Raw genomic sequence first — 23,168 nt, 5'->3', positions numbered from 1 at the left:
AACAAGTGTTTAACCACACACCTTCGAAATGACACACTGTAATATTATGAACACCAGTGGGTGTAAATGTCATTTATTACATCTTTTAAAACCCATTGTATTCTCATTTCACGCATCAACACGCATATGGCCGTCCCACATCACATCCATCCTGTAAATGCTGGATAGGAGCGAGGGCGGTGCTGTTAATAGCATTATCACTTGCTCTACTGTGGCTCTACTGTCATAAAAAATATAACATGAAGTACCAAGTCAGACAAATAAAAACAAAAGCAGGCGGTGGTACAGGACACCTCAGACAGCTCTGAGACACTAACGACAAGTAACAAAAGTCCATGGAGATGGAAACGCCGCCATCTGTTCCACGCGCTAAATTATCACACAAAACAAACAAGAGCATGACCTCCATGACCTTTCTAGTGTTAAACTTCATCCTAACACCTTGAGCTTGGCTTCGCTCAAGGTGCCATCCAAGAATTATCCAGACGTACGTACATAATATACTGCATATATACATATATAAACAGATTCAAGCCCCTTAGCGGTCTGTGGATGGCTGCCTCCAGTCTCTGGCCAGCAAATCTACTGACCTGAGAGCTGCTGAAAAGTATCTGGTGACTTGACAACAGAATGTCAACATACAGTCTGACTGAGAAAGAAGAGAGAATGATATTTCATGGGTTTTTGTTCCCTTTGGCCAACATCACAGATTATTCTCTTTTTTTTATTCATATAAAATGTACTAATCATTTTCCTCATTTGTTTCAGGTCTGAGACTTGGAGACTGGTCGTCAGTCTTTTAGGAGGGGAGGGAGCCGCCTGATCACCGCTGCTTGAGGAGCGCTCTGTACATGGCGAAGCCCAGCACGGCGAACACGGTGGCGCCGACGCTCGCCCGCAGCCAGAAGGTCGAGTTCTTCAGGTCCGCCTGCGCCATGTGCCTGCGGGAGGAAGCCGGAGACGAGACGGGCGGGTGAGGGGAGCGGTACTGGAGGGCAACATTACCAAACACAAAGAAGTCATGTGCTCCGTGCAGGGGAAACGCAACGAGGACCGCAGAGAACACAAATCGTGCCCAGCGGCGGCCACCAGCAACAGGAACACATGCTTTCTCTGGACGTTTGGTTTTAGTTCTGGCTTGAGGAACAGGGCAGGAGGAGAGATAATGTGCCACCAGAAGCAGCGACTCTAATTTGCATAGAGGCAGAAAACTACTAAACACAAAACAGACTGGATTCTTATGGAACCTAGGGCTCAAAGATACAACCTGAGCTTGGAAACAGACGATTAAAGCTCATGTGTTTAACATTTGAATGGGGAGCTATTCAGACTAGAATCTGTGCCAACGTACGAAAAGAAGCAGAAGAGGATTATTTGTGCGTGGCTTCAGCAGTGTCTTACAACACATCAGTCTTCCCAGCAGCAACATCAATCACAGCCGTCAACACAACTCGCCTGTACGTCCACATGTCTCATGTGCATGCAAATCAGAATCAGAACAAGATCCTGCCTTTACCTGCGCGGGAACTAGCGGCTCAGGAGACCTGTGAAGCTGGAAGCCTCCATGTCAGCGACTCAACGACACCTGCTGCATCAGGTGGAATAGTCCAGTGACAGCAGGTCGCCCCCCCACAGCCTCCACCCAGCCCAGCCCAGCAGGCTTCCACACGTACACACACACCTCAACGCAACAGGCAGAGCTGGGTGACACTGCTGTGAACTAACAATCCAGTAATTCTTCATCGTCATCATATTTGGGAATCTAAATTGAGATCATTTTTAAATCATCAATTAGCTTTGAAACAATCCACTATATGTGTCAGATCTAGTTTTTTTTAGCCTTGGAGCTGGAAAACAACATCCAGTTCGTTCACCCGGATCTGCTGATGCACAAAAAAGAGGCCAAAGCTTTTCAGGAACAACTTAGGCAGGACTTTACATCTGTAGCTGGATAAATCCACAAACACCTACAAACATTAGACTGTACACACCACATGGCAGCCAGACTGATTATTAATTATTACTAATTATTATTATTATTAACTATAATTATTAATTAATTAATATTAATTAATTAATATTATTGATTAATTAATTATTAATTAATTATTATTATTATTAAATAATAATATCTTCTTCTTCTAATATTTTTTACTTTACACATCTTTCTGTCTCCTGTGCCTTTGCTAAAAGCACATCTAAAGTTAAATTCTAACCAAAGCCTAAACATGTTGGCCGTTCAATGTGGTGTGTGGCACCTTTGACAGAGCTAGTCTATTAATACCACACTATTAATAGTATTACAGGAAACCATCATCTACTTAACACAAAGGGTTAGTGCTGAACACAACAGCTCCGTCACTGAGTCCAGGTCAAGTATGACCAAGAACAAGAAATATAAACTGGCCAGGATTAGATTAAACTGAGCCACACACACACAAACGCGCACACACACACACTAAAGCCCAGTCCACACACCACAAACAGGCAACTTTCTCCCATTCTATTACCGCATTCAACACCAAGCTATCTGTACTGAAATGAGCAGCTGCCAGTAGATGCCAATAGGTTTAAAAAGGACTGAGACACGCCTTCGGTTACCACTGGTGAGCCATGCAACGGAGAGCAGCGGGAGGTTAACAGAGGGTGAAGACATGCAAGAGGAGGAGGAAAAGGGGCAGCCAACAACACGTGTACGAACACCTACAGGTAAAGATAAGAAACAGCATGAAATTACAGGGTGACTGTAACACAGTACCATCAGAACACTAGGAGGAGGAAATGTGTGAAGTCTAAATCCACAGGAGAACTGGAAGATGCACATAATTTAATCAGTAATGTCTGAAGGTTGAAGGTTAAGAATGGAAACAGGTGCAAAATTACTGCAATCAAAAACTTCCTGATTATTGGTGAACAGAGAAATGAATTAATGAAACATGCAGGTGTCAGATCAAAGCACAAACCACAAACAGTGATTGTTAGTCAGAATTTACTCTTTGCATATCCACCACAGGACAGGAGGAAGTACACACACACACACACACACACACGCACATGCACGCAAGTATTTAATTACATTACAGTGCCTTTACAAAATAATGTAAACTTCACCTTGGGTGCACGTGAGTCTAAGAAGTCATGCTTACACTGCAAATACCAGCATGCGGCATTCACACCGACAGCGTTACCTCCCTGGCTAGCAGGCGGTGTGTTAGCTGGTACAGCTTGGTCGCGCTTGGCTGTATCAAGCTGTACAGAGAGCAGGAGCGCTGGCTGGGGCTGCAGCAGAGACCGAGACAGCAACATGACTAATGGCTGGTGAGTGAAACCTCAGCTCACTGATGAGCTACATACAGTGTCCAACTTATAGCACCACTGAACGTGTTTGATTGAGGGACAGGTCCTGGGGCTGTTCAGTGCATTCTGCCTTTACTGAGCACAGATGTGCGATTTGTTTTCTAGGATTCTCTGGATAATGAGTCGATCCCTACCTGGAGGTTCCACGTGACCTTTGCAAAACCACCACAACAGCAGGTAAAACATTACACCACCGTAAATTATTATACAACACCACAAACAGGCAATGTGTCATCACCATGACAAAAACCCCCCTCATGTCTGCAGTGGATATGCAGCGTAAACCTGAGCAGCGGGAGAACAGGGGAATAGAAGGGCTGTCACCACCACCAGTGTTAGAGCTTGGGTGAAAAAGGAGCCTCTCTCTGACTCGATCAGGAGGTTTAAGGGTTGGAGACACAGAGCGGAGCGACGGGGCTGTGTTAAAGCACTAGGGCTACGTGTATATATGGACCTGTTGAAAACGACCCTGCGGAGCTGGGCCTTAATGCTGCGCAGCAGCTCCAACTTGAGGAGGTTCTGACACAGGCAATACGAACACCTGTTGCAGGTACACATGCAGCGGAGACGGGCGTGGCTGCGGAAAGACAGAAATGTGTATTCACCACCTTACAGAGACAACACGTACCATGCAATAAACAGACGGCCAGAGGGAGAAAAACTACACTAACCATTTAGGGCTCAAACACAACCATGTTTCTAGACAAGTAGTGAAACTACTGAACTCTAACCTACCACTCTCCAACCTCTGTGGCACAAAACCCCCTGTATATTACTGAAGGCAAACGTCGGCGCTCACAGGATGAGCAGACGTGTCAGACAGACGCAGCGCCGGCAGCATACTCACGGATACATGGCCATCGTGGTGAGTCGAGTGTAGAGGTCTTTGCTGGGTGCGTCGGTGGTGTTGCACGTGAAAGGCTGGGGCGGGTGGAGCTTGTGCTTGCGGCAGAACTCGTGCGGCGAGAGGCTGTAGTGCTGCCGTACTTCGTGCAGGTCCGACTTGCCAGCGATCACCACGCACGGCGTCTTGCTGTCTATGAAGTATTGCTGCCGAACACGTTGTTTAATCAGATTTGTTAAACTCGTTTCAGCCTCTGTTTTATGAAACATACGCTGTCTACGCACCTTATACACTTTGGCGCAATATTCAAAAGAACGTGGATTGTTGACGTCGTACACCAGACAGACCACGTCGCACGCGAGGTCTGCCTCTGACAGGAAGTCGAAGTCTGGCATCACCTCATGGAGCTGTACACGAGCAGGACAGGGAAGGGTTAATGTTCGGCAGTGCCATTAAAGTACTTCAAATCGTAAGTGAAACGCTGACTGCTCCAGCTACGCGCTTCTCACCAGCAAGTACTTCTCCTGACCATAAACGTAGGTCGTGCTGATCGCATAGAAGGACTTGTGATCTTCTCTGATTCGCTTTTGTCGCTGCAGCAAAAAATCAATATTATATATATTTTAAGACGTGACATGATCCACATCTAATCTAAACTCGAAGGATCTGCAGCCTCAACTCTACTAACCTGCAGGTTTTTACCCAGGAAGGCCTGCAGGAAGCCGCTCTTCCCACTCCCCCTTGCACCCAACACATTGCAGCGGAAGACGCTGCGCTGGGTCTGCTTCTTCTGCAGGTCAATGCGCTTATTACGGGTCACTGCAATGTACAAACAGAATGCAAGCGTTCACACAGCGTTTGTCGCTTTTCAAGATTTTGTTCTTGTAATTGCCGATATCTTACCTGTGATGGCAGCTGCCTGAGACTCCTGTTCATAGATGATGGAGTAGCCCAGGTAACCTAAATACTCCAAGCTTCGCTGCACATCTAGATACGTCGTTAACCTACAAGACAAATCACTGTGAGGCTGATGACGTAAGGACGGTTTTGTGAGTTGATCGCCATCATTGTGTTATATAAGCATAATGTGAGTGTGATTATTAACAGCGACGTCTCTCACTCACGTCCACTGGGAGAGGTAGCCCTGGTACGTGATCCAACCCTGATCATTGGTGCAAACCGTGTTGTTGACGTCTGGACCCCAGGGCATGTACGGAAACACTTTGAACAGGTCTTTCACCTCGTCTGGCGACAGCGCACAGTCTCTGTCCTGAAGAAGTAGCCCAGAAAACAGCACAACTGAGGACAATGTTGTTGCTATTGGAAAACTTGAACTATGTTTCTAGGAAAGAACTATCTACAAAGACCTGATCTGATGTTTGACCACTCACTTTGTCATGCTTGTCAAAAACACTCTGAAGGAAGAGGTAAGCGTTGTGGTTGAGCTCTGTGGTGCAGTCGGGGGGGATCTTTATTCTGGAATAAACGCACAATAGTAAACATCTCTTTCCTGTCAGCACTGGTCTCATCTAAGTGATAATAAAACAAGGGTGGACTCACATGGGGAACAGATATTCCTGTGTCAGTTCCAGGTCATCATCATAACCAAACCTCCTCAGCACAGTCCACGTGGTCTCATGGCGACCTCGCTGTATGAAGAGGGTGTGCAGGAACAGGAAGCCTGAGATGGACAGACAGTTTTCATAAGTTCTTCTCTTGGTGTCCAAAAAAAAATAAATATATAGAAACCTAGACAACACTGCGTGTCTGACCTTTGAGCGTGAGCCCGTTGTCTTTGACTCCATCGCTCATGTTCCTCCTCACAACATTCTTGACATCCTCTAAAGCCTGAGGTGCCAGTGGGGTATTAAAACACGTTCTCTAAATAGGGACACATTCACCCACAAGACATTTAGAGGTCATGATAATAAAAATAAATAACAGGTCTCCAACTCTCAGCTTATATTCAGCAATGACAGTTCTGCAGGCAGTGATACTTCTGAGTGGGAAACATTACCTGGAAAAAGTTTAGCTCATTGTCATTAAGGATGCCGTCGTTATCCAGGTCCGACACTTTAAAGATTCTTGTTAAAGCCTTGATGCAAGACGCCTTCAGCTGCAATAGAGAGGAAATGCTTTTATTAATTCTGTTCACGCAATATTAGCATCTAACGTCACTTGGCTTCGTTTGAGTGCAGGGACATGGTGTGTGTGTTCATCTACACTCCTAAGCCTCACCTCCTTCTCCTCGGGGCAGTAAAGGGGTCCCGTCGGGTGGAGAACAGCCTTCTGGGCGTAGTAAAACAGCTCAGATATGTTCTTCAGGTTTTTGGCAGAGCACTGGGGAAACAGAGGGCAAGAGGGTAAATGCCTTGAGCAACAACACCTCTAGAGTTTGTGAGTTAATTTGCAGGACTTGTAACAGTATTATTTAATAACTGTGTTTCTGCTAATTTCAAACATCCAGAGACAGACCACAACCAACCCTGGGCTCCATGAACCCAGCAGCAAACCTTGTTGTGACTGGCCCAATCTGTATCCACTGTGTGTGTGTGCTTTCCCCCACGTCCTTCTCGCTCCCCTATTTTAACCTTGTAACTAATCCAGCTGACGAGGCCATGACTGACTCATCTCATGTGACCGGCGCATCGGAACTAAATAGTAAAGCGGACTGTGCCCAGCTCTCTTCATTGCTACCATGCCTCTCTGCACCCTCACAGTCCATCAGTCAGCAACTCTTCTGTAATACTACTCCATTAATGACTCAGGCAGAGTGTAAGTGGAGTCAGGAGCTCACATCAAGAGCTTCACAAACCCATCCCACTCAGACAGTTGCAGTTAGTATTATTGGATTTTGTATCATTTGTTCATATTTCATTTGCCACTTCAATGCTTTAACGCACTTCATCACTAAGGAACTAAGTGGAGCAGCCCTGCTTTAGTGGATGCAAAACACTTGTGTTTGCATTGATCTCTTACCTCTACACAAGTCTCAATATCCTGGTACTGGTTCATGATAGGCAGAATGGTCTCCATGCTGCTGTGTTCTACCAGATCAGACTTGTTTCCCACAAGGATCAGTGGTACCCTGTCAACCAGGAAAGCTCTTTTTTATTACAATTGAATAATAGCAAAAATGTAATAACTGATTTACTTTATATAATGTTTATTAAATGATTGATGTCATTGGGTAAAAGGTGGTCTTGCAATCGAGTGAGTTTATTATGAGAACTTCATGATGAAGTAAAAGCTGCCACTTCACAATAATTGGTTCATTAAGCTTTCAGACTCTGCATCATCAGCCCAGCTCAGGCAACCCATGCACTCACGTCTGATAAAGTGCCATGAACACACCTGCTATCCTTGTCTGTTCTGTCGTTTATAAGGGGAATCCAGTGGCTTGTCACCTAGAAAAAAGGAAAGCACAATATCAAACGACAGAGGTTCACAAACACAATTTGATTTTTCACTGATTAAGTGGACAGGTGCCTGGTTTTATTTTCTGGACATGTTGCAGGTATATATTTGATCAGAAATAAACAGGACAGACAGAAGCCATCCTCACCTTTTCAATGGACTTCTTGTTGTTGACTGAATAAACTATACAGATAACATTCGCCTACAAAGACAAACAGCAGTATAAGCGTTGCACACTTCACAGCAGTACAAGACCAGATGAAAGTACAAATCGCATTATGCAAACCTTTGATATTTCTTGATACAGCTGCTCTTCTGACTGCTCTGCTTCTAAAATGCAATCAACATGCAAATTAGTGTTTTAAGCTGTTTTACGGTTACCAGCATCAATATGATTAATTATTAATATCGGATCAGCTGTTGTTTAGCTAGTACTATCGATATATGGAGTGGGGGTGGGTTTACCCGAGTAGTCCACAATGTGAGTGGGAACCCTCTCTGGGGTGACATCAGCTGGAATAGTAATTTCCTCAGCTCGAAGAGGAACCTACAAGAGAACAATAATGCTATAAATACACACAATTTATATTAACTAAAGAATTTATTCCTGTGTAATCAGCCAGATCTATAGTATTTACAGTATTCTGCCTTATTTACACATGGAGGATGTGTGTGGTAATTATAAAGAGCAACAAGATTTCTCCTCTAAAGACAAGCTGTTGGTACGTACCTCATCAGGAAACTCTTCACTGACAAGAGACATAATCAGTGATGTCTTCCCCACTTTGGCTGTATGGGCAGAGAAAAAAGTGACAAGAGATAGATGAGAACAGATATGATATGAAGTACAAAACATTTTAGACCTCGCAAAATTTTAGATTTTGTTCATATTGTCCTTCACATTATTGTAAAACAGTGTGTGTGGATTTTGAAGTGCTGACAGTTGGTAGACACCAGAAAACAAAACTATTACCTCAAACACTTTCCTCTCTGGGTCCCAATAGGACAGAGAAGTAACCCCACAGACTCTCCCCAACTGATCTCACAACACTCAAACAGGCACGTAGCACTTTGGCTGAATGTTTCTCAGGGCACGCTGGTGCCAACTCACCTAATGTGGCAATGTAGGTCATGCTGCAGTGCCACAACCAAAATAAAAATAGAACCGACAACACATGTGCTCTGAGGGAAACAAATACACCTGATAAAATATGATGTAGAAGGATGAGAGAGGTTGTGCTATTGCTTGGTTTCAGCCCTGTCTGCAGGGCTATGTATAAAAATTTGTTACAACTAATTGGTTTATTAAGAAATGTTTTTCCTTACCCAAGTTATTAGTTTAATTATTCATTGGACCAAGTACAAAACGCTGATCCAACAAAACAGCAGTTATATAACCTTAAGACTTCGTTAATTTAATTTATTCATCCAATGAATGCCACCTTTATAACCCACCTCTTATTTAGTTAGTAAATCCCAAAAACTAGAACTAGCGGAACAGATCTATTTGTAACGACGTAGAGAAGATTGGAATAATCAAATGCGTCCTCTGATTATCTCCAATTGTGTCAAGTATTCGACTAAATAAGACATGAGACTTTGAATTCAAACACTTCACACATAACGTTTTATGGTTGATTTGTTATCAGCACTAATTATTCGAAACACACGCAGTTAGTTTGATCAGATACGCTGGGCTCTTATTATGTGAACCGTCCCGCTGCATATAATGAGAAAAATGATCAAACTGGTCTTAATAATGCAGTCACTCAATCTGTTAGCAGTCGCGTTAGCTTCCTCGCTAGCACATTAGCTAAGATATAAACTTTAACCTCTAATAAAAACGCCCGCTACTTACGTTCCCCGACCAGCAATATCCTGACGTCTTTCCTCATTTTGAGCTGGCTTCCCTCTATAAAGGAGCGTGATTACTGTGTCATGAAGTCCTCTGGCTGCCGTCTGCCTCCCGCAGTTTAGCAGACGCCAGGCCCGCCGCTGTCAAACTCCCGGCGCCTTTGTAGGACAAAACGGACGGACCGCTTTCGCTGTTCTGTGCCTTTTTCAAAAAGATTTCGCACAACCTGCGATTTATGAACGCAATTTTAATGAAATTCAAATACTTGTCTATAGCCCACCCCGTTGTAAAAGCACATTAATTTCAGTTATCAAACTGTTGTAGAACATTTCGCAGCATTTGTTCCAGGCGCACGCCCGACCTCCGTTCCCCGGTAGCTACGGCAACAACGACGGGACAAGAGCCGGGATTTTTGAAACGCGCTATTCCGCCCCCTGGTGATAAGAACCATGAACTGCACCTGCCCTGCGACCAACCGGTCAATCTGCACGAGCTAAAATATTGTTTTTATACGCGCATGTTTGGCCGATGTTGTCACCTGCCGGCCACCATAGGTGCAGTTTGGTCACGCCCACTTACTTCCGCAAACAATTAGAAGCCGTAGAATTAGCGTCTGGAAGCAGAATAATGCCACTACTCCTATGTGCCGCGTTGCTGTTGTTCTTATTGAGTTAATTTTATTTTAACCGTGCTGTGTCTCTTCGTTTTTGCATGTGTTGATCGGCCTGAGTTGGAGATGCCGATGTGTGCCGTGACACTGTTTGTGCACTTGTTCTTTACCCGATGCATGTTGTTAAATGGGGGGGTGTTTATTGGGGTGTGTACGTGAATCTGGCGCGTGCTGCGTGGGTTGTGCGTGGAGGGGATGTCCCCTGGTTTACCTGCCTCTCTCTACTGCACCTCCCTGCTGGTTTTAACGTTGTCTCTGTTCATCTAATGAATCAAACTGATTAAATTTGTGACAGGGTTTTCTATTCATTTTGTGCATGATTGTCAAATGAAATCCGTTGATCATTAAATAGAATCAGATTTGACCTATTTATGACGAGTAGTATTTTTATATATTAAATTGAAGAATAAAGTTTGCCGTTTCTTTTGGCAGCACGTGGTAATATTGACACATTATAAGTCACTTCAGATTTTACAGGTTTTGTGTGTAAATGCCAATAATTACATCCTCTTAATAAAACCAAGCCTATTGGAAAAAGTCATGTATTTTCTTTGCATATTCATTACACATCTGCAGAAAATGTAACAATTTATACTTGTGGGGTTCAATCACAGCAGACTGTCCTGCCCTACTATATTACAGTGTCAGTTCGGGTCTACTCCCCAGTGGTCCAGTCAAGGTCAGTGCTGATCCACACACCAGATCAGCGTTCGCCTGTTGTGCTGCGGGAGCTCAGTTCATTGTCAGCCTTGTCTTTGTATCTCTCTGCTCTTCATCACTTGTGTTTGGCGTTGGCTTCTGCTGGAAGGAGACAGTTATGACGATGATGGACACATGCGTGTAGACATTTTGTGGGCTTTCTTTCTGCTTACTGGCATAATCCTGCGGTGACATGATCTTGGACAGGACCTGCTTGAGGGCGTCCACCCACTCCTTCTGCTCCCGCTCGTTCTCGCACATGAAGATGAACTGCCGGTCCGGCGTCTCCACGGCGACACCCCAGTTCCACTTGTTTCCCCGGGTGCGCTTTGGGACGTACTCCTGCACGGAGTAGCCGTTGCTCTCTGTGCCGATGAAAATGACCCCTAACTCCTCTGCGTCCTGCATGCAAAGATAACAACGGTTCAGGTGCTTGTCAAAACTCATTATAGATTGAATGAGAAGTGATTTAGTCCTCACCAGCTTTGCGTTGAAGTAGAACAACTTCCTGCTTTGAAAGTCTAAAATAAACCATCTCCTTTTGAAAGGCTCCCTTCTCTGTAAAAACATGTGTTAACATAAACTATTAGAGTTCATTTGACTTTTTTTTGCATCACAATGAACTGTGTTAAATCTGTAATTCACAGTTTGCATCATTTAAATGTGGGCGTTTGTAGGAGGAACAGAAACACATATTAAAATGCACATGTGCTATTATTATGTCCTCAGATGAATTCAGCTCAGTGCATCTGTGCAATAACCCACCGACGGCCCCGTCTTCTCCATGTATCCCTCTTTGAGGTAGTTTCTCGTAATCATTGGTATCAGCTGACATGCAACGCAGGAGACAGAAGCAGAGTCATTCCTTGTAGTCGACTAGATTTACTGCATCAACAGTGCTATTACCTCCTTATCAGTGCCCGTCGGGTACGCCGTCTTAAGGTAGGCGTATCGAGCGGCGCGAATGGCGTTGAACCATGACACTATTTCCTACAGGAGAAGACCCACAATCAGTATAAATGGTCCAGTTACTGTTAATGCGTTCCTGAACAAACGTGCACTCTCACCACAGCACTCTCATGATAAACATAGAGGTTCCTGATGTGATCTTCCTCCTGGTACGTGAGCTGCAGCCCGTTGGCGTGGCCGATCTTCTCCGGCTGAAAGGTGGCGTTCAGGTCTTTGATGGGGATCACGGCTTTGGGCCCTTTGGCCTCCTGAAACACAACAACACGGCCGTGCGACCTTCATGACCTTTGACCCACTCATTTAAATGCCTATTGCTTTCATGGCTAATGTTGGGTGTCGTTTTGCTTTGTTTCTTTGTGTGTTTGTGCGTCTTTGTGTGGACCCGGGAGCTGCTGCTCACTCACGTTCTCCCGGTTGTAGTAGGTCAGGGTGAATTCTCTGTCGGACAGGACGAACTTCCTCATCAGGAAGCGCGTATTCTCCTTTCCTTTCTTCACCAGCATCCCCTCATAGATGCCTGTCAACGAATGAAAGAACCCACCGCGCACAGCTTTCACTCACAGGGAAGATGTTTTGGTAACGCGTGCTGACATTTCACACACCGTCAGTCAGTTTTCACTTCCTGGTTCTGTCATTATGCAGCGAACTGGTTTTTCTCGCACACGTCTGCATGCGGAACCACATTTTTGTGGGTTTACAACGACAGTTACTGTTGCACCATGTTGGTGTGCTCACCTGTAGTATATGCTAATGGTGGATACTTCATTTCCCCTGTGAACTCCTTCCTTTCATACTTAGCGCGAATCCACTGCTCTCTCAGGACACTGCAGGTCAAACACAAACGTCCTTAAATATGCAAAAACGGAACACGCTCCAACTCTCGCTGTTTCATTGATTCGGCTTTGATCGAACAGCAGAACATCATTCACATCTCACTTCTACAGCCGCGAGTTGCACTTCCCTGTTCTCTGTGGCTCCATCGTGTCAACACGCGGCACAAAATTTCATTATGGGCACATTATAGCGTTGCTGTGAAGAGTGTCGTGGTGGAAGCATTACTTACGCACAGTCACTCTGCTGGGGGCGGTAGTAGTACACCGGCACGGCCTTCTCATACAGCGCCCGGACGCTGGCGTTGCCTTTGGATCTCATGTTCTAGGTTCCCAAAAGACAACGGTACGGTTTGGTAATGAGGCCATAGCTGTAATAGGGGGAGCGGGGTGTGTGTGTGTGTGTGTGGGGGGGGGGGGGGGTCCGTACCTCCACCCAGTCGTCCTCCCAGTTGTCCAGCTTTATGGATTTGACCCGACTGGACAGGCTGCGGTGAGTTCCAGAGCAGTTGAGGCACACGAACACGCCTAGAACGTACGACGCCCACTCTGGATCTGAGGGAACAGGAGGCGAGAGTCAGCGTCTGGTCCGTGTGACCACAGGACAAACTGACTCTCATTAGCAACAGAACACCAAATAGCAATACTGGGTCTTATTCTTCTTGTCCTTTATTTTTTGCCCTCTTTTATGTTTCTGTCATATTGATCGTCTTTGTGGTTTCATTTTATAAATGATATAAACCTCACACATGAATATTACACCAACAGATATAACATCGTTCTAAAATGCTAATAACACATTATCACAACAATAACTATGACCTAATATTACACATTAAGCGTGTTTGTGGCTAATCGCCCGGTTTAATATGTTAAACGGGATTTTAAGTCCTGCAGTGAAGTCTAATAATAAAAAATAAATCCACCAAACCGGTCAAAGTAAACCCGATCATGTTTACGGCCCCGTCCCTGAAGCCCACAGACGCGTCAGACGCGCGCAGCCAGCGCGTTTTGCGCCCGCTTTTGCGCTCTTACCGGGCGCGCCGCAGTCGGCGCAGCGGCTGTTGTCCCCCTGCTTCACCAGCTCCAGGAGGATCTTCTTGTTCCGCTCAGCGTTTGCCATCTCGGTGCAGCTCGAGGTGTCTGACGCAGATCCCGGCGTGGAAGCCGAGCATGGTGGCCCCGCGCGGAGAAAGGCTCAAAACTGGAAGTTGAGAGGCTTGGACGGCGCCGCTCGCGGCAGATGTGGACTTCCCTCCTGCGGAGCGCCTCCAGCTGTAGTCGTAGAAGCAGTCTGCGCATTCCGCGCAGGTTTCTTCCGTTCGGTGGTTTCCTCCACTTAACGCTGACAGGAACCGGTCTGTGCGAATACCACCTAATTCCAGGCACATCTGTCGCCACGTACTGGAAATCAGACATCATTTGCCAACTTTTTGGTTTTGATGAACCTTTATTTAATCGCAACAAAAATAAGCCCCACTGTGGATAAGATGTTCATCTTTAATGTACAAAAAATAAATCAACGTAGTGAGTGTGACGGTGACTGAGACAAGTTTCTTTTAAAACTCATCTTCCTATAATGAACACAAACCAAAATCCTGAGTGCATCAACAGTACTGAGTGGAGACAAAGCTTTTAAAACAAAATCAAAATCTATTTTACACTTCAAGCTCTTTCAAAATATTAATGGTTCATTAAAAGCAAGTCATGTTTGATAAAAACACTTTGCAAAATGCAAAGCAATTTCACAAGAGGCTACAAAACACTACTGTACAAAAACCCATCACTCCAGCACCACTTATTTATATAAAGTATTAATTCAGTGCATTCGTTGGGAGCACCGTTGAAGTGCTGAACCTTTTAGTATTCAGTCAGAGGAAATTCATGGAAACCTCGTTTACTGAGCACTTCATCTCATGCTGAGCTCAGGATCCTAAAACAGAAGGCAACACCTTTATACTGTCTGTTCATCTCTGTGCTTATTCTGCAATGAGTTTCCTTCTGGTCTTGATGAGAAGCAGAGCTAACGCCGTACAGAGGAGTATTAGCTCAAGGCTTCTGTGATAACGAGAACGTGTGATTTAGGGAAAGTCTTCAGCAAGTTGTTGCAGCGTGCTCTTGTCAAGTCCAAGGTGGTTTGCATCAAGGTAGTGTAGAAATCTGTAGGAAGGAAAGAAAATAAAACAGCAGCTCAGTGTTTTCTGCAGCGCTGTTTGCAAGCAGATGCACTTTAACACAATTCTTGTTAGTCTGTCAGCCATACGCTTCATGTCACAACAAAAATAAAACCTACCTAGTTTAGCAAACCACATCCTGCTCACACGTCTAACTAAAAGGCCGCTGATGCCGCTGGCCGGCTATAAATAAATGAAAGGCTCTCGCATAGTCACCTTCGTTTCACTTTGCCCCGCTCCTTCAGCCGCTCCGACCTGCAGATGGAGCGAAGGGCCGGCAGGTAGTCCAGAGCAGCTGCTGCTCGGTTTCCCGGAGTACCAGCCACGTTTTTCAGCATGAGGCTCTCCATCACTGCTCTTCTCTCCTGGACCAGGCTGAAGCACATCAATACACATTAGTTTTCTTTGAACTGGCAGAGTTTCCTTAAAAACAAGCCTAGTTTCAAAGAGAGACCGGTGAGACTTACTGTGGCTGACAGGGATGGTCCTGCGTGAAGCTGTAACCTTCACGATGGGACGCCACAGGGAGGGCGAGTGCTGCTGCGGCCTCTTTCCCCAGCGCGCCATCCAGCTGTCGGGCTCTGTCCCACGCCTCTGCTACCGAAGCCCGGCACCTGTGGAAGCTCAGCGACTCCACAGCAGACTGGATCTGCAGCACGTGCTCTCCCCTAACACAGCTCTCTCTGCTGGTCTCAACCCTCCACTCGTCCGTCAGCCCGTCTTTCACTGCTGCTGCCATGGGCCTTTTGTGAATATCTCCCCCTTCTGGATGAAGTAGTAAGGACGAGTCCATGTAGGACATGTTGTCTAAGAATCCAGCCACGGATTCTAGACATTGGGAAACTAGAAGTCCCTTTACCCTCTCTTCTGGAGTCGGGGGTTTCCTTCTAACAGTTCCTGAAACTAAACTTTCTTTGACTTCCTCATTGACCTGAGAATCGTTGCATGACTTGGGAATTGACAAAAACCCGTCGTCTGAGTCTGATTCAGAGTGCAGTCCATCCTGAGCAGCCACACAGCGGCGCTTCTTGCTCTTCTTCATTCTGCTGGACATTTTTACTGGACTGCCATCGTCTGAGCAATCGAGTGACTCCTCTCTCGTATGTGACAGCAGCATCTCTGTCTGAAGACAGGCAGACGACAGCGGCTCCTTCGTATTAACAAAACTGAGGTTTTCTGAACTAACATGCTCAAGTCTGTGTGCTGACGTAGCCAGAGATGTAAGTGGAAGAGGCAACAGAGTCTCCATGTTGGCATAGAGTAGGTCCACTCCTCGTCGCCTGCTGTTTATGAGCAGCTCCTGGCGAACCTCCTCCTCCTCTGGGCTCTGCCAACAACACACACCGTGTCAGTAATAAACCGTCTGTATTATGTATAAACACTACAGTAAAAGCCAGGAGATGTTTTAATGTATTAGTTTACCCTGAGCAGTTCCCAAATGTCTCTCTCAGGTTCTATGTTGAACAGTCCCAGCCTTGACTCAGTGCAGCCGGTGTCACAGGGAGGCAGAGTGGGCGTCACAGACAAGTTTGCTGCCCCTCCTTCAGCCTCTGGCTTCAGGTCAGCTTGAATAAAAAAATAAAAAGTCAAATAATAAGGTCATTAACTTTCCTAAAGGAACATTTTGTGACTCATGCAAAACTGGGAAATATTGCAATGTCTTAACACAGATGTTTAACACAGTAAACACAGGGTTATATTATACAGTCCTCCCTTGTCCTTACAGTGTTTGCCAGCGTGGGCCAGCGCTCTGGTGGTTTGGCGACCCCCAGCGCTGCGAGTCCAGAACTGCAGCTGCAGTAAACTCTGCCTGACGTCGCATCCGTTGAGTCTGAGCAGAGAGCTGACGTCCGACAGGTCTGTCCTCATGTCCTCAGCCAGACACAAAAGCTGCAGGTAGGTGGCCACGTTCAGCTGGAGCAGGCGAAGAAGGGGACAAGTGAAAAATCTACAATAAACTACGATAAAACTAAGATTCGTGTTCATTCCACCCACCACTGACGGTGTGTTAAAACTAATTTCTTCAAAGCTCCCCTCAAACATGGCACCAAAAGCAGGATCTATAAAATGTTAGGAAGAAATAAAGGATTAAAGCTCAAGAAGCAGAGCCTGTTATATAAATACAACAGAGACGTTACTCACCACTGGTGGTGAGAATGACTGGCCTCTTGGTAGTGGCCATGAACGTCTTGATCGCAGCTAGAAACCCTGAGTCGTCATCAAAGATGACATCCACTTCTTCAAAGAGGATCAGCGAGGTGGCCACCTTCTTACTCTGCTCTTCATTTGGCGTAGAAGCTGCTGGTGATTTGACCTTGAGGTCTTTGCTCTTATTGATACTCTCATTTTCTTTCACGGTTTTCTTGGAAGCTGGAAGACGAAAATTTGACGGGTGAAATAGAACAAATATCTATGGAGGATTTAAATCCTTTTAAAACAGTGGTGGATTAAAGATGCAGTTACCTGGTTGTTCATTCTTTAAAGTGTTAGGGAGCTGCTTGTTCGTGGCCTGACCCATTTTGAAGAAGTTCGCTAACATAGTGGGAGCTAGTACTCCTCTTTTTGCGCCTCTCGGTGACTGGGGAGGTTTTCTGGGAGAAGAAACCACCCTGCGAGGCGAGTTGATCTTTCCTAAGGAGCGAAGAGAACAGGTCGTGTTGAAATGTTCCCACACAAAACAAGCAGAAACACATTATCTCAGAGGCCAGTGTGTCGGCTCTGTACGTACTCGGGGAGGTTCCGGGTCTGACGCTGCCAGCGCTGCTGCTTGTGCTGTAGCTGTTGAAGTAGGTGGGTTTGTGGGCGTTGACCCCTTGACTGTCCACCTGGTGCGACTGAGTGGCTTCTTTTAATTGGGACAGAATCAGACGGCCGCTACGCTGTGATGAAGCGTTTACCTCAAACACCTTTAAAGTCCAGGAGAACGTTTATAATTAAAAAAACAAACAAAAAAAGAATTACATGAAATATTCATTGGTGTGAAGTCCCTTTGGTGCTTTCGTACCTTAAAGCCCAGCTCCTGAGCACAAGCATAGACCGCAGCGGTCTTTCCTACTCCAGTGGGTCCCGTGATAAGCATAGTATTACACAACATGTCGTCTCCATCCTGCGAGTCCTCCTCTCCACAGTCCCAGTCAGAGTCTGCACATAAAAGGTCAGATACGATTATATTTAGCCGAAATATGGAGAAACAAGATTTAGAATGAGTCACTTGCCGTTGCTGCCTTCCTCTTGTTTCTTGTCTTTCTGCTTTTTTCTCTCCTCTCGGTCTGCACGAAGTTTCCATTCCCTAAGCCAACTGTACAAAAACGGGAAGATGAAACACTTGGCCATAAGCTCCTACAATTTCCTTGCACCCACTTTTTGCTTAACCTCACCTGTGAAGTCTCTTCACTCCTGCACTGTTGCCTATAATATCAGTGGAGTACTGCGGCTGATATTTGTCTGTCCACAACACATCCTCCTTCACCACATCTGCAGGACATATTGAGTTTGAGAGGGCAGGATGATGTATAACATGCTTGTTCCTATAGATGTTGTTAGGTATTAGTTATGTAGTTATGTTATTTCACCTGTTACACCAGTGCCCTCCCCCGAACAGTCCTCCACTATAATAACAGAGTCCTCTTTGGCCGGCAGGGGAGAGGCGTTGTTAGAACCAACAGCCATGTCCTCATTCTCCTCCAGCCTGGATCTCTGCGATCGCCTCGTGCGGCCCCCTCGTTTCTTTGGTTGTGGCTCAGGTGTGGAATCATCGGCCCGCTGTTTCTTAGCCACCTTGACTGTGTTCGGTCCTTCATCGTCCGTCCTTTTCCTCTTCCCTCCAACTGGTTCAGCCGGTGGAGCATCAGCAACTCCACTGGTGGTTGGTTCTGGTTGTAGTGAAGTAAATTATAGTCGTCCTGGTTCTAACTTTGGCTGCTAATAATGCTGATAATTTTGAATTGAATATTAACATATTGTCCTAACATCTGTTCAACGCAGTTAAAACCTTTATTAGACTGACCCGAGTCTGTGCATCTGTGGTCCGTGCATCTCTTCAGGAATCGGGTGATGAACATATTTACAGGGAAGGGAGGGTTAGAGGTGCTGATCTCCTCCATGAGGAGCTGACGAACACTTTCAGTTATCCCAGGTCTCCAACCTGAACTCTAAAAATGTATAACATAACGTTTTGTCTCCACCGTAGTTCTCTTTGACATATTGTCTGCATTACTTTCAACATACCCTTTCACAAAGAGATCTAGACGTTGGTTTGGTCATCAGGCAAAAGGAGCCGCTACCAGGTGGATGGTGTCCGGATGATCTGCTCCAAACCTCTTTCAGATGACTCAGTAATGGAGACTGAGGCCACGGAAGACTCCACATAGAGCAATCTGACAATAGTTAACAAAAAGTCTGACTGATTTGTGCACAAACCCATCAGTAGATACCCATAATTCCTGTTTCTGAAGGAACAGCTTACCAGTGGGTGGTTGTGCCACGTGTACCACTGGTTGAAGGGACGAACAGGAGAGCGAGTACACCTCTTTATTGGCAGCTGTCTTGGCGATCTGCCTTCGAAAGGACTCCGGTAGGCCGCTCTTCAAGAACTCCCTGCGTGCTTTGAACTGCTCATCATCTTGGGAGTTTTCAGAACCCTCACGACTGCTCTCATCAAAGATGGACATTTTCCGGGCAGTTTTTTCTGTCAGAAAAAAGACATGTCACCTTTGCAATACTCACCTAAACAGAACTAAATGACCTACCACTGCTTTTAATGGACTTTTACCTGGGATGGACCTTGTGTCTTTTGAAGCGGACACAGCTTTGCCCAGAACATCATTTAAGCTGCGTAAGCCCTTGGTTGGTTTACTCTTTTCAGATGCTGTCTGAGTCTGGTCCTCCTCCACACAGATGATAGAATCCTGACAAGAGTCAACAGATAAACACATTAGGTTCATTAGGAGAAACACAGTGTTCACCAGGAAAAAGCAACAGCAAGTGGTGGAAAACATTACTATTTTAGCATAAAGACCTTTAAAGCGCCCATGTTACTTTTCTTGTACCTCATCTTCACAGTAGCTCCTCTTCATGACTGCCTCCTTCCGCGATGAACGCCTCAAGGCTCCCTTCTCCACACTGGTTTTCTTACTTTGCTGAATAATTTTGGCTTTCTCCACCAACTTCTTTGCTTGCCTCCGTTTCTTACACTCATTTAACATCTAAGAAAAAGATTAGGGTTTATTTCACCTTTCTCTGCTCATAATTAGAATGAAGTTTCCATTTTCCTTTGATTGAAATGTGTAAGAAAATTGACTTACTTTATCAGTCAAAGAGGGGTTGAGGCCACTTTCACTCTCAGTCTTCAATGTGGAAACTTTTTTATGAACTCTAGTAAATTTTATCCTTAGGAAAAGAAAATGTCAGTTAAACCATATAACATTAAACATAGAGTTTCACATACAGTACATGCTTATATGATAATCTGATAGGATGTCATAACTATAATCATCAGTCACCTGATTGGACTTTCTTTCGTGTCGGGTGGACCCACCATCTCTGCCATGTAGACGCTGCGTTTGGACTTGTGTGTCTTTGGGGTCGACATCTTCACGGGGCTGTCGGGTGGTGCAGCAGCAGCAGCAGCAGCAGTAGCAACGTCCTGGGACTCATTGAGTCTTAGTTTAGTCCTAGTTTTTCGAACTGGAATTGCTGGAGTACATTCAGGTTTGTTTCTTACTACAACCTCTCTTTTGGACCTTCTCACAGCTGTGATGGAGAGAGCTGGGGTGACGGGAGGCTCCTCTTTTTCATCAATCACAATTGCACTTTCTTCTGCAGTAGTAATCAATGTGACTGTTTCCTGATCTTCTTTAACTTTCTTTCTGCTTTTTTTTGCTGGTTTCTTACTCGTTGCTTTGCTTTGCTGTGAGGAAGAGGTAACTTCCTCAGTGGAGGGAGGGACTACGGCATCTTCTTCAACAGGACCAAAGGTCTTCTCTTCAGGATTCTTTTGCTTTCCCTGGCTCTTCCCAGGTTTGGTCTTCGATCCATCCAGGCTGGGTTGTTTGAACGCAGCCATGAACTGTTTCCTTTCTGCCTCACCACACTTGGGCAGAGATTCACTCTCAAGCACTGCTAGCTCTAGATCTTCCTCTTGAAGGACGACATTGGATCTACGTTTTACAGGCAGAGCAGTAGAAGGAAGCTGGGGTTCAGCCTCAGCTTGAGAAGGTGATATTGCCTCTGCTGGGCTATTGGCTCCTTTTTTCCTGGTAAATATTGAGGCTAACTTCCCCGTAGCCTTTGCTGCTTCTTGTCTGGCTGAGAGTACATGTACTTCGGCCTGCACGGTAAGCGTTCGGGGCGAGACTTGCAATGAAGTCTCCTCAGAATCCTCTGTTAAGTTTTCATTTTTATCTTGATATGTGATATTTTCACCACTGTCCTGACTTCGAACAAAATCCTCAAAAGAGATTGTGACTGTACTACTGTTTAGCTGTGAGTTTTCATCCACATTAACTTCCATGCTAGCATCAGACAAGGAGCTCTGATCTGGTTCTGGTTGCTTTGCCTCCTGTTCCTTGTTCGAATTTCGGGCAACAGCTTTATCATTTAAATGTACAACTGGAGATAAGGGAAAACCCTTCAGCTCTCTTTTGTTTTTTACAGTCTTCCCAGATTTAGCATCATCTTTAGGATGTTCTGCTATTTCCACATGGTCCACATCAATGACAGTAGCATCGCTTTTTGATTTTCCTGCAGTGTCATAAGCATCAGCCGTTACCAGTGCCAATAAAGCTGCTGTATCACTACCAAGGATCCCACTGATCTTCTCTGCTCGTTCATCTTTGCTTTCACTTGACGCTTCGACAATCAGGCAGCTTACTTCTTCAGGGGAACTACCAATTTCAGACTCCACAAGTTTTCTTACAGCTTTGCTGGTCTTTCTACCCCGTTTTTGAGATTGCTGTTTCACGGCTGCCTCTGGACTGGTGTTTTTTTCTGCAGACAGTATTTGACAGTTTCCTTGAGACTGTTCTGGCGAACTTGTCTTTTCTTTAGATGATAAAGCCTTCCGATTAAAATAGTCCATGATGTTGTTTGAGCGTGGATGAGAAAAAGGCTTCTCCCCACTTTTGACCACAGGAGAGAAATAGTTTGTGATTGTCTTAACAACAGGACTGTTGCTTTCTTTGTGGGATTTCTTGCATGGCTGTAAAAGAGTGACAACGTTAATAAAACATGAAACTTTATATATAGGTATGAGTGACTATATGCAGCAGTTACTGTATGTCACATATGGTCAAACACTGTCAATGAAATACCTGAGTGTCAAAATCCTCAATGACAGATGCCATAGCCACAACACCAGCCATAATTTTGAAGGCACCTAAATCAAAAGAAACATTTAACGTAATACACAAAGACGTGTTCATAAGTGAATCATAAGTGTTTACTTAAGCTCTTCTTTCACCTAAAGACTTAAAATACACCATGCAAAGCATGACGATTAGGTTATTACTTTAATGAGAATAATGAGTAAATATAATAAGAAAAATTTCTGCCAGTCATCTGTGCTGCTCGTGTCTCTATTTTTTTTATCAATAAAGACAAGAGTGAAGCAATTACAGGACAATACTAATCTAATGTCTATGCAAGAGCTGTCTTTGGACAAAAACTATTAAAAAAAGCACAGTGTAAGAGCAGTAACAACATAGAAGCTATTACAGAAAGTTACATTGTAACTAAAACAGTACATAACTGCTACATACAATATATAATGGGGGTTGAAAGAAAGGTAAATGATAAAAACCTTAGTGACAACTGCAATATCAATTGTGGGACTATTAAAGTTTTTATTCTTATGATTTCTGACATGGCGCCCAGCAGCTCTTCTAATCTGAGCTGACAGAGAAACCAGGAAAACAAAGGTTGAGTAAACACTCACCGCTGAGTTGACGACAACTCGGTATCTTGCTGCCACTCAGAAACGGTATTGTTGCTTAGTCCTATTCACTTCTCCGTGTGTGAATGAAGAACAGTGGGGACGCTCATTGTGCGTGGTGAACAGCTGCTTGAAGCCAAAATATCCCAGTAAAACAAGCTACTAGTCCTCGCTCGGTGCTACGTTTAACAAAGCTTTCCACATAAAAATAAACGCCTGCTCAGGTTCCGCGTCAAGTCAACGTAGAGACTGTTACGCTGATATTATCCGAACTCGCCCGAATGTCAATTGAAAATACATGTTTCTTGATGTACAGTACTCTTTCAAAAACGCGCCAGAGCGGTCCTGTACGAAGAGCGCCAAATATGCGTGACCTTTGGCATCACCACGACCGACCAATCACAGAGGAGCAAATGCCTTCGT

At 45.0% G+C, this 23,168-nt stretch overlaps 3 protein-coding genes across 8 annotated transcripts; all 3 read right to left on the bottom strand.

Annotated features, from left to right (window-relative positions):
• Positions 1–32: 32 nt before the first annotated feature.
• Positions 33–9,921, bottom strand: rhot1a (ras homolog family member T1a). 5 transcript variants are annotated; one of them, XR_008695394.1, is made up of 22 exons: positions 9,477–9,921; positions 8,349–8,407; positions 8,084–8,165; positions 7,905–7,945; positions 7,767–7,820; positions 7,556–7,608; positions 7,181–7,289; positions 6,440–6,541; positions 6,219–6,317; positions 5,974–6,082; positions 5,762–5,882; positions 5,593–5,677; positions 5,326–5,471; positions 5,105–5,205; positions 4,890–5,020; positions 4,711–4,794; positions 4,486–4,608; positions 4,205–4,407; positions 3,812–3,934; positions 3,195–3,279; positions 1,517–2,705; positions 711–941 (listed from the first exon to the last, which is right to left on the bottom strand). XR_008695394.1 is itself a non-coding variant. In XM_029158993.3 (20 exons), exons 1-20 carry the CDS (start codon positions 9,511–9,513, stop codon positions 824–826), a joined length of 1,983 nt encoding a protein of 660 aa, XP_029014826.1. In that variant the 5' UTR covers positions 9,514–9,912; the 3' UTR covers positions 33–823. The 5 variants fall into 5 exon arrangements, 2 of the variants coding, with proteins under 2 accessions (XP_029014826.1, XP_029014828.1); XR_008695393.1 differs by having other exon boundaries at positions 7,905–7,948; positions 9,477–9,918; XR_008695395.1 differs by lacking the exon at positions 3,812–3,934 and having other exon boundaries at positions 7,905–7,948; positions 9,477–9,916.
• A 750-nt stretch (positions 9,922–10,671) lies between these two features.
• Positions 10,672–13,939, bottom strand: adap2 (ArfGAP with dual PH domains 2). 2 transcript variants are annotated; one of them, XM_029160127.3, is made up of 11 exons: positions 13,677–13,939; positions 13,072–13,196; positions 12,875–12,966; positions 12,547–12,635; positions 12,216–12,328; positions 11,910–12,059; positions 11,749–11,832; positions 11,608–11,670; positions 11,323–11,400; positions 11,016–11,244; positions 10,672–10,944 (listed from the first exon to the last, which is right to left on the bottom strand). In XM_029160127.3, the coding sequence occupies exons 1-11, from the start codon at positions 13,762–13,764 to the stop codon at positions 10,919–10,921; spliced, it is 1,137 nt and encodes a 378-aa protein (XP_029015960.1). In that variant the 5' UTR covers positions 13,765–13,939; the 3' UTR covers positions 10,672–10,918. The 2 variants fall into 2 exon arrangements, with proteins under 2 accessions (XP_029015960.1, XP_029015961.1); XM_029160128.3 differs by having other exon boundaries at positions 10,672–10,941; positions 13,677–13,936.
• A 188-nt stretch (positions 13,940–14,127) lies between these two features.
• Positions 14,128–23,155, bottom strand: atad5a (ATPase family AAA domain containing 5a). Its single transcript, XM_029159661.3, has 22 exons — positions 22,749–23,155; positions 22,126–22,190; positions 20,317–22,013; positions 20,119–20,203; positions 19,864–20,019; positions 19,587–19,722; positions 19,281–19,502; positions 19,043–19,191; positions 18,822–18,966; positions 18,388–18,687; positions 18,193–18,289; positions 18,031–18,113; positions 17,820–17,956; positions 17,544–17,721; positions 17,279–17,446; positions 16,958–17,185; positions 16,811–16,875; positions 16,540–16,729; positions 16,238–16,380; positions 15,283–16,142; positions 15,032–15,190; positions 14,128–14,801 (listed from the first exon to the last, which is right to left on the bottom strand). Exons 2-22 carry the CDS (start codon positions 22,174–22,176, stop codon positions 14,723–14,725), a joined length of 5,328 nt encoding a protein of 1,775 aa, XP_029015494.1. The 5' UTR covers positions 22,177–22,190; positions 22,749–23,155; the 3' UTR covers positions 14,128–14,722.
• Between the last annotated feature and the right edge of the window lie 13 nt (positions 23,156–23,168).

Source organism: Betta splendens, chromosome 8, assembly GCF_900634795.4.
Source record: "Betta splendens chromosome 8, fBetSpl5.4, whole genome shotgun sequence".
NCBI lineage: Eukaryota > Metazoa > Chordata > Actinopteri > Anabantiformes > Osphronemidae > Betta > Betta splendens.
This window is presented reverse-complemented; position numbering and strand designations above follow the sequence as displayed.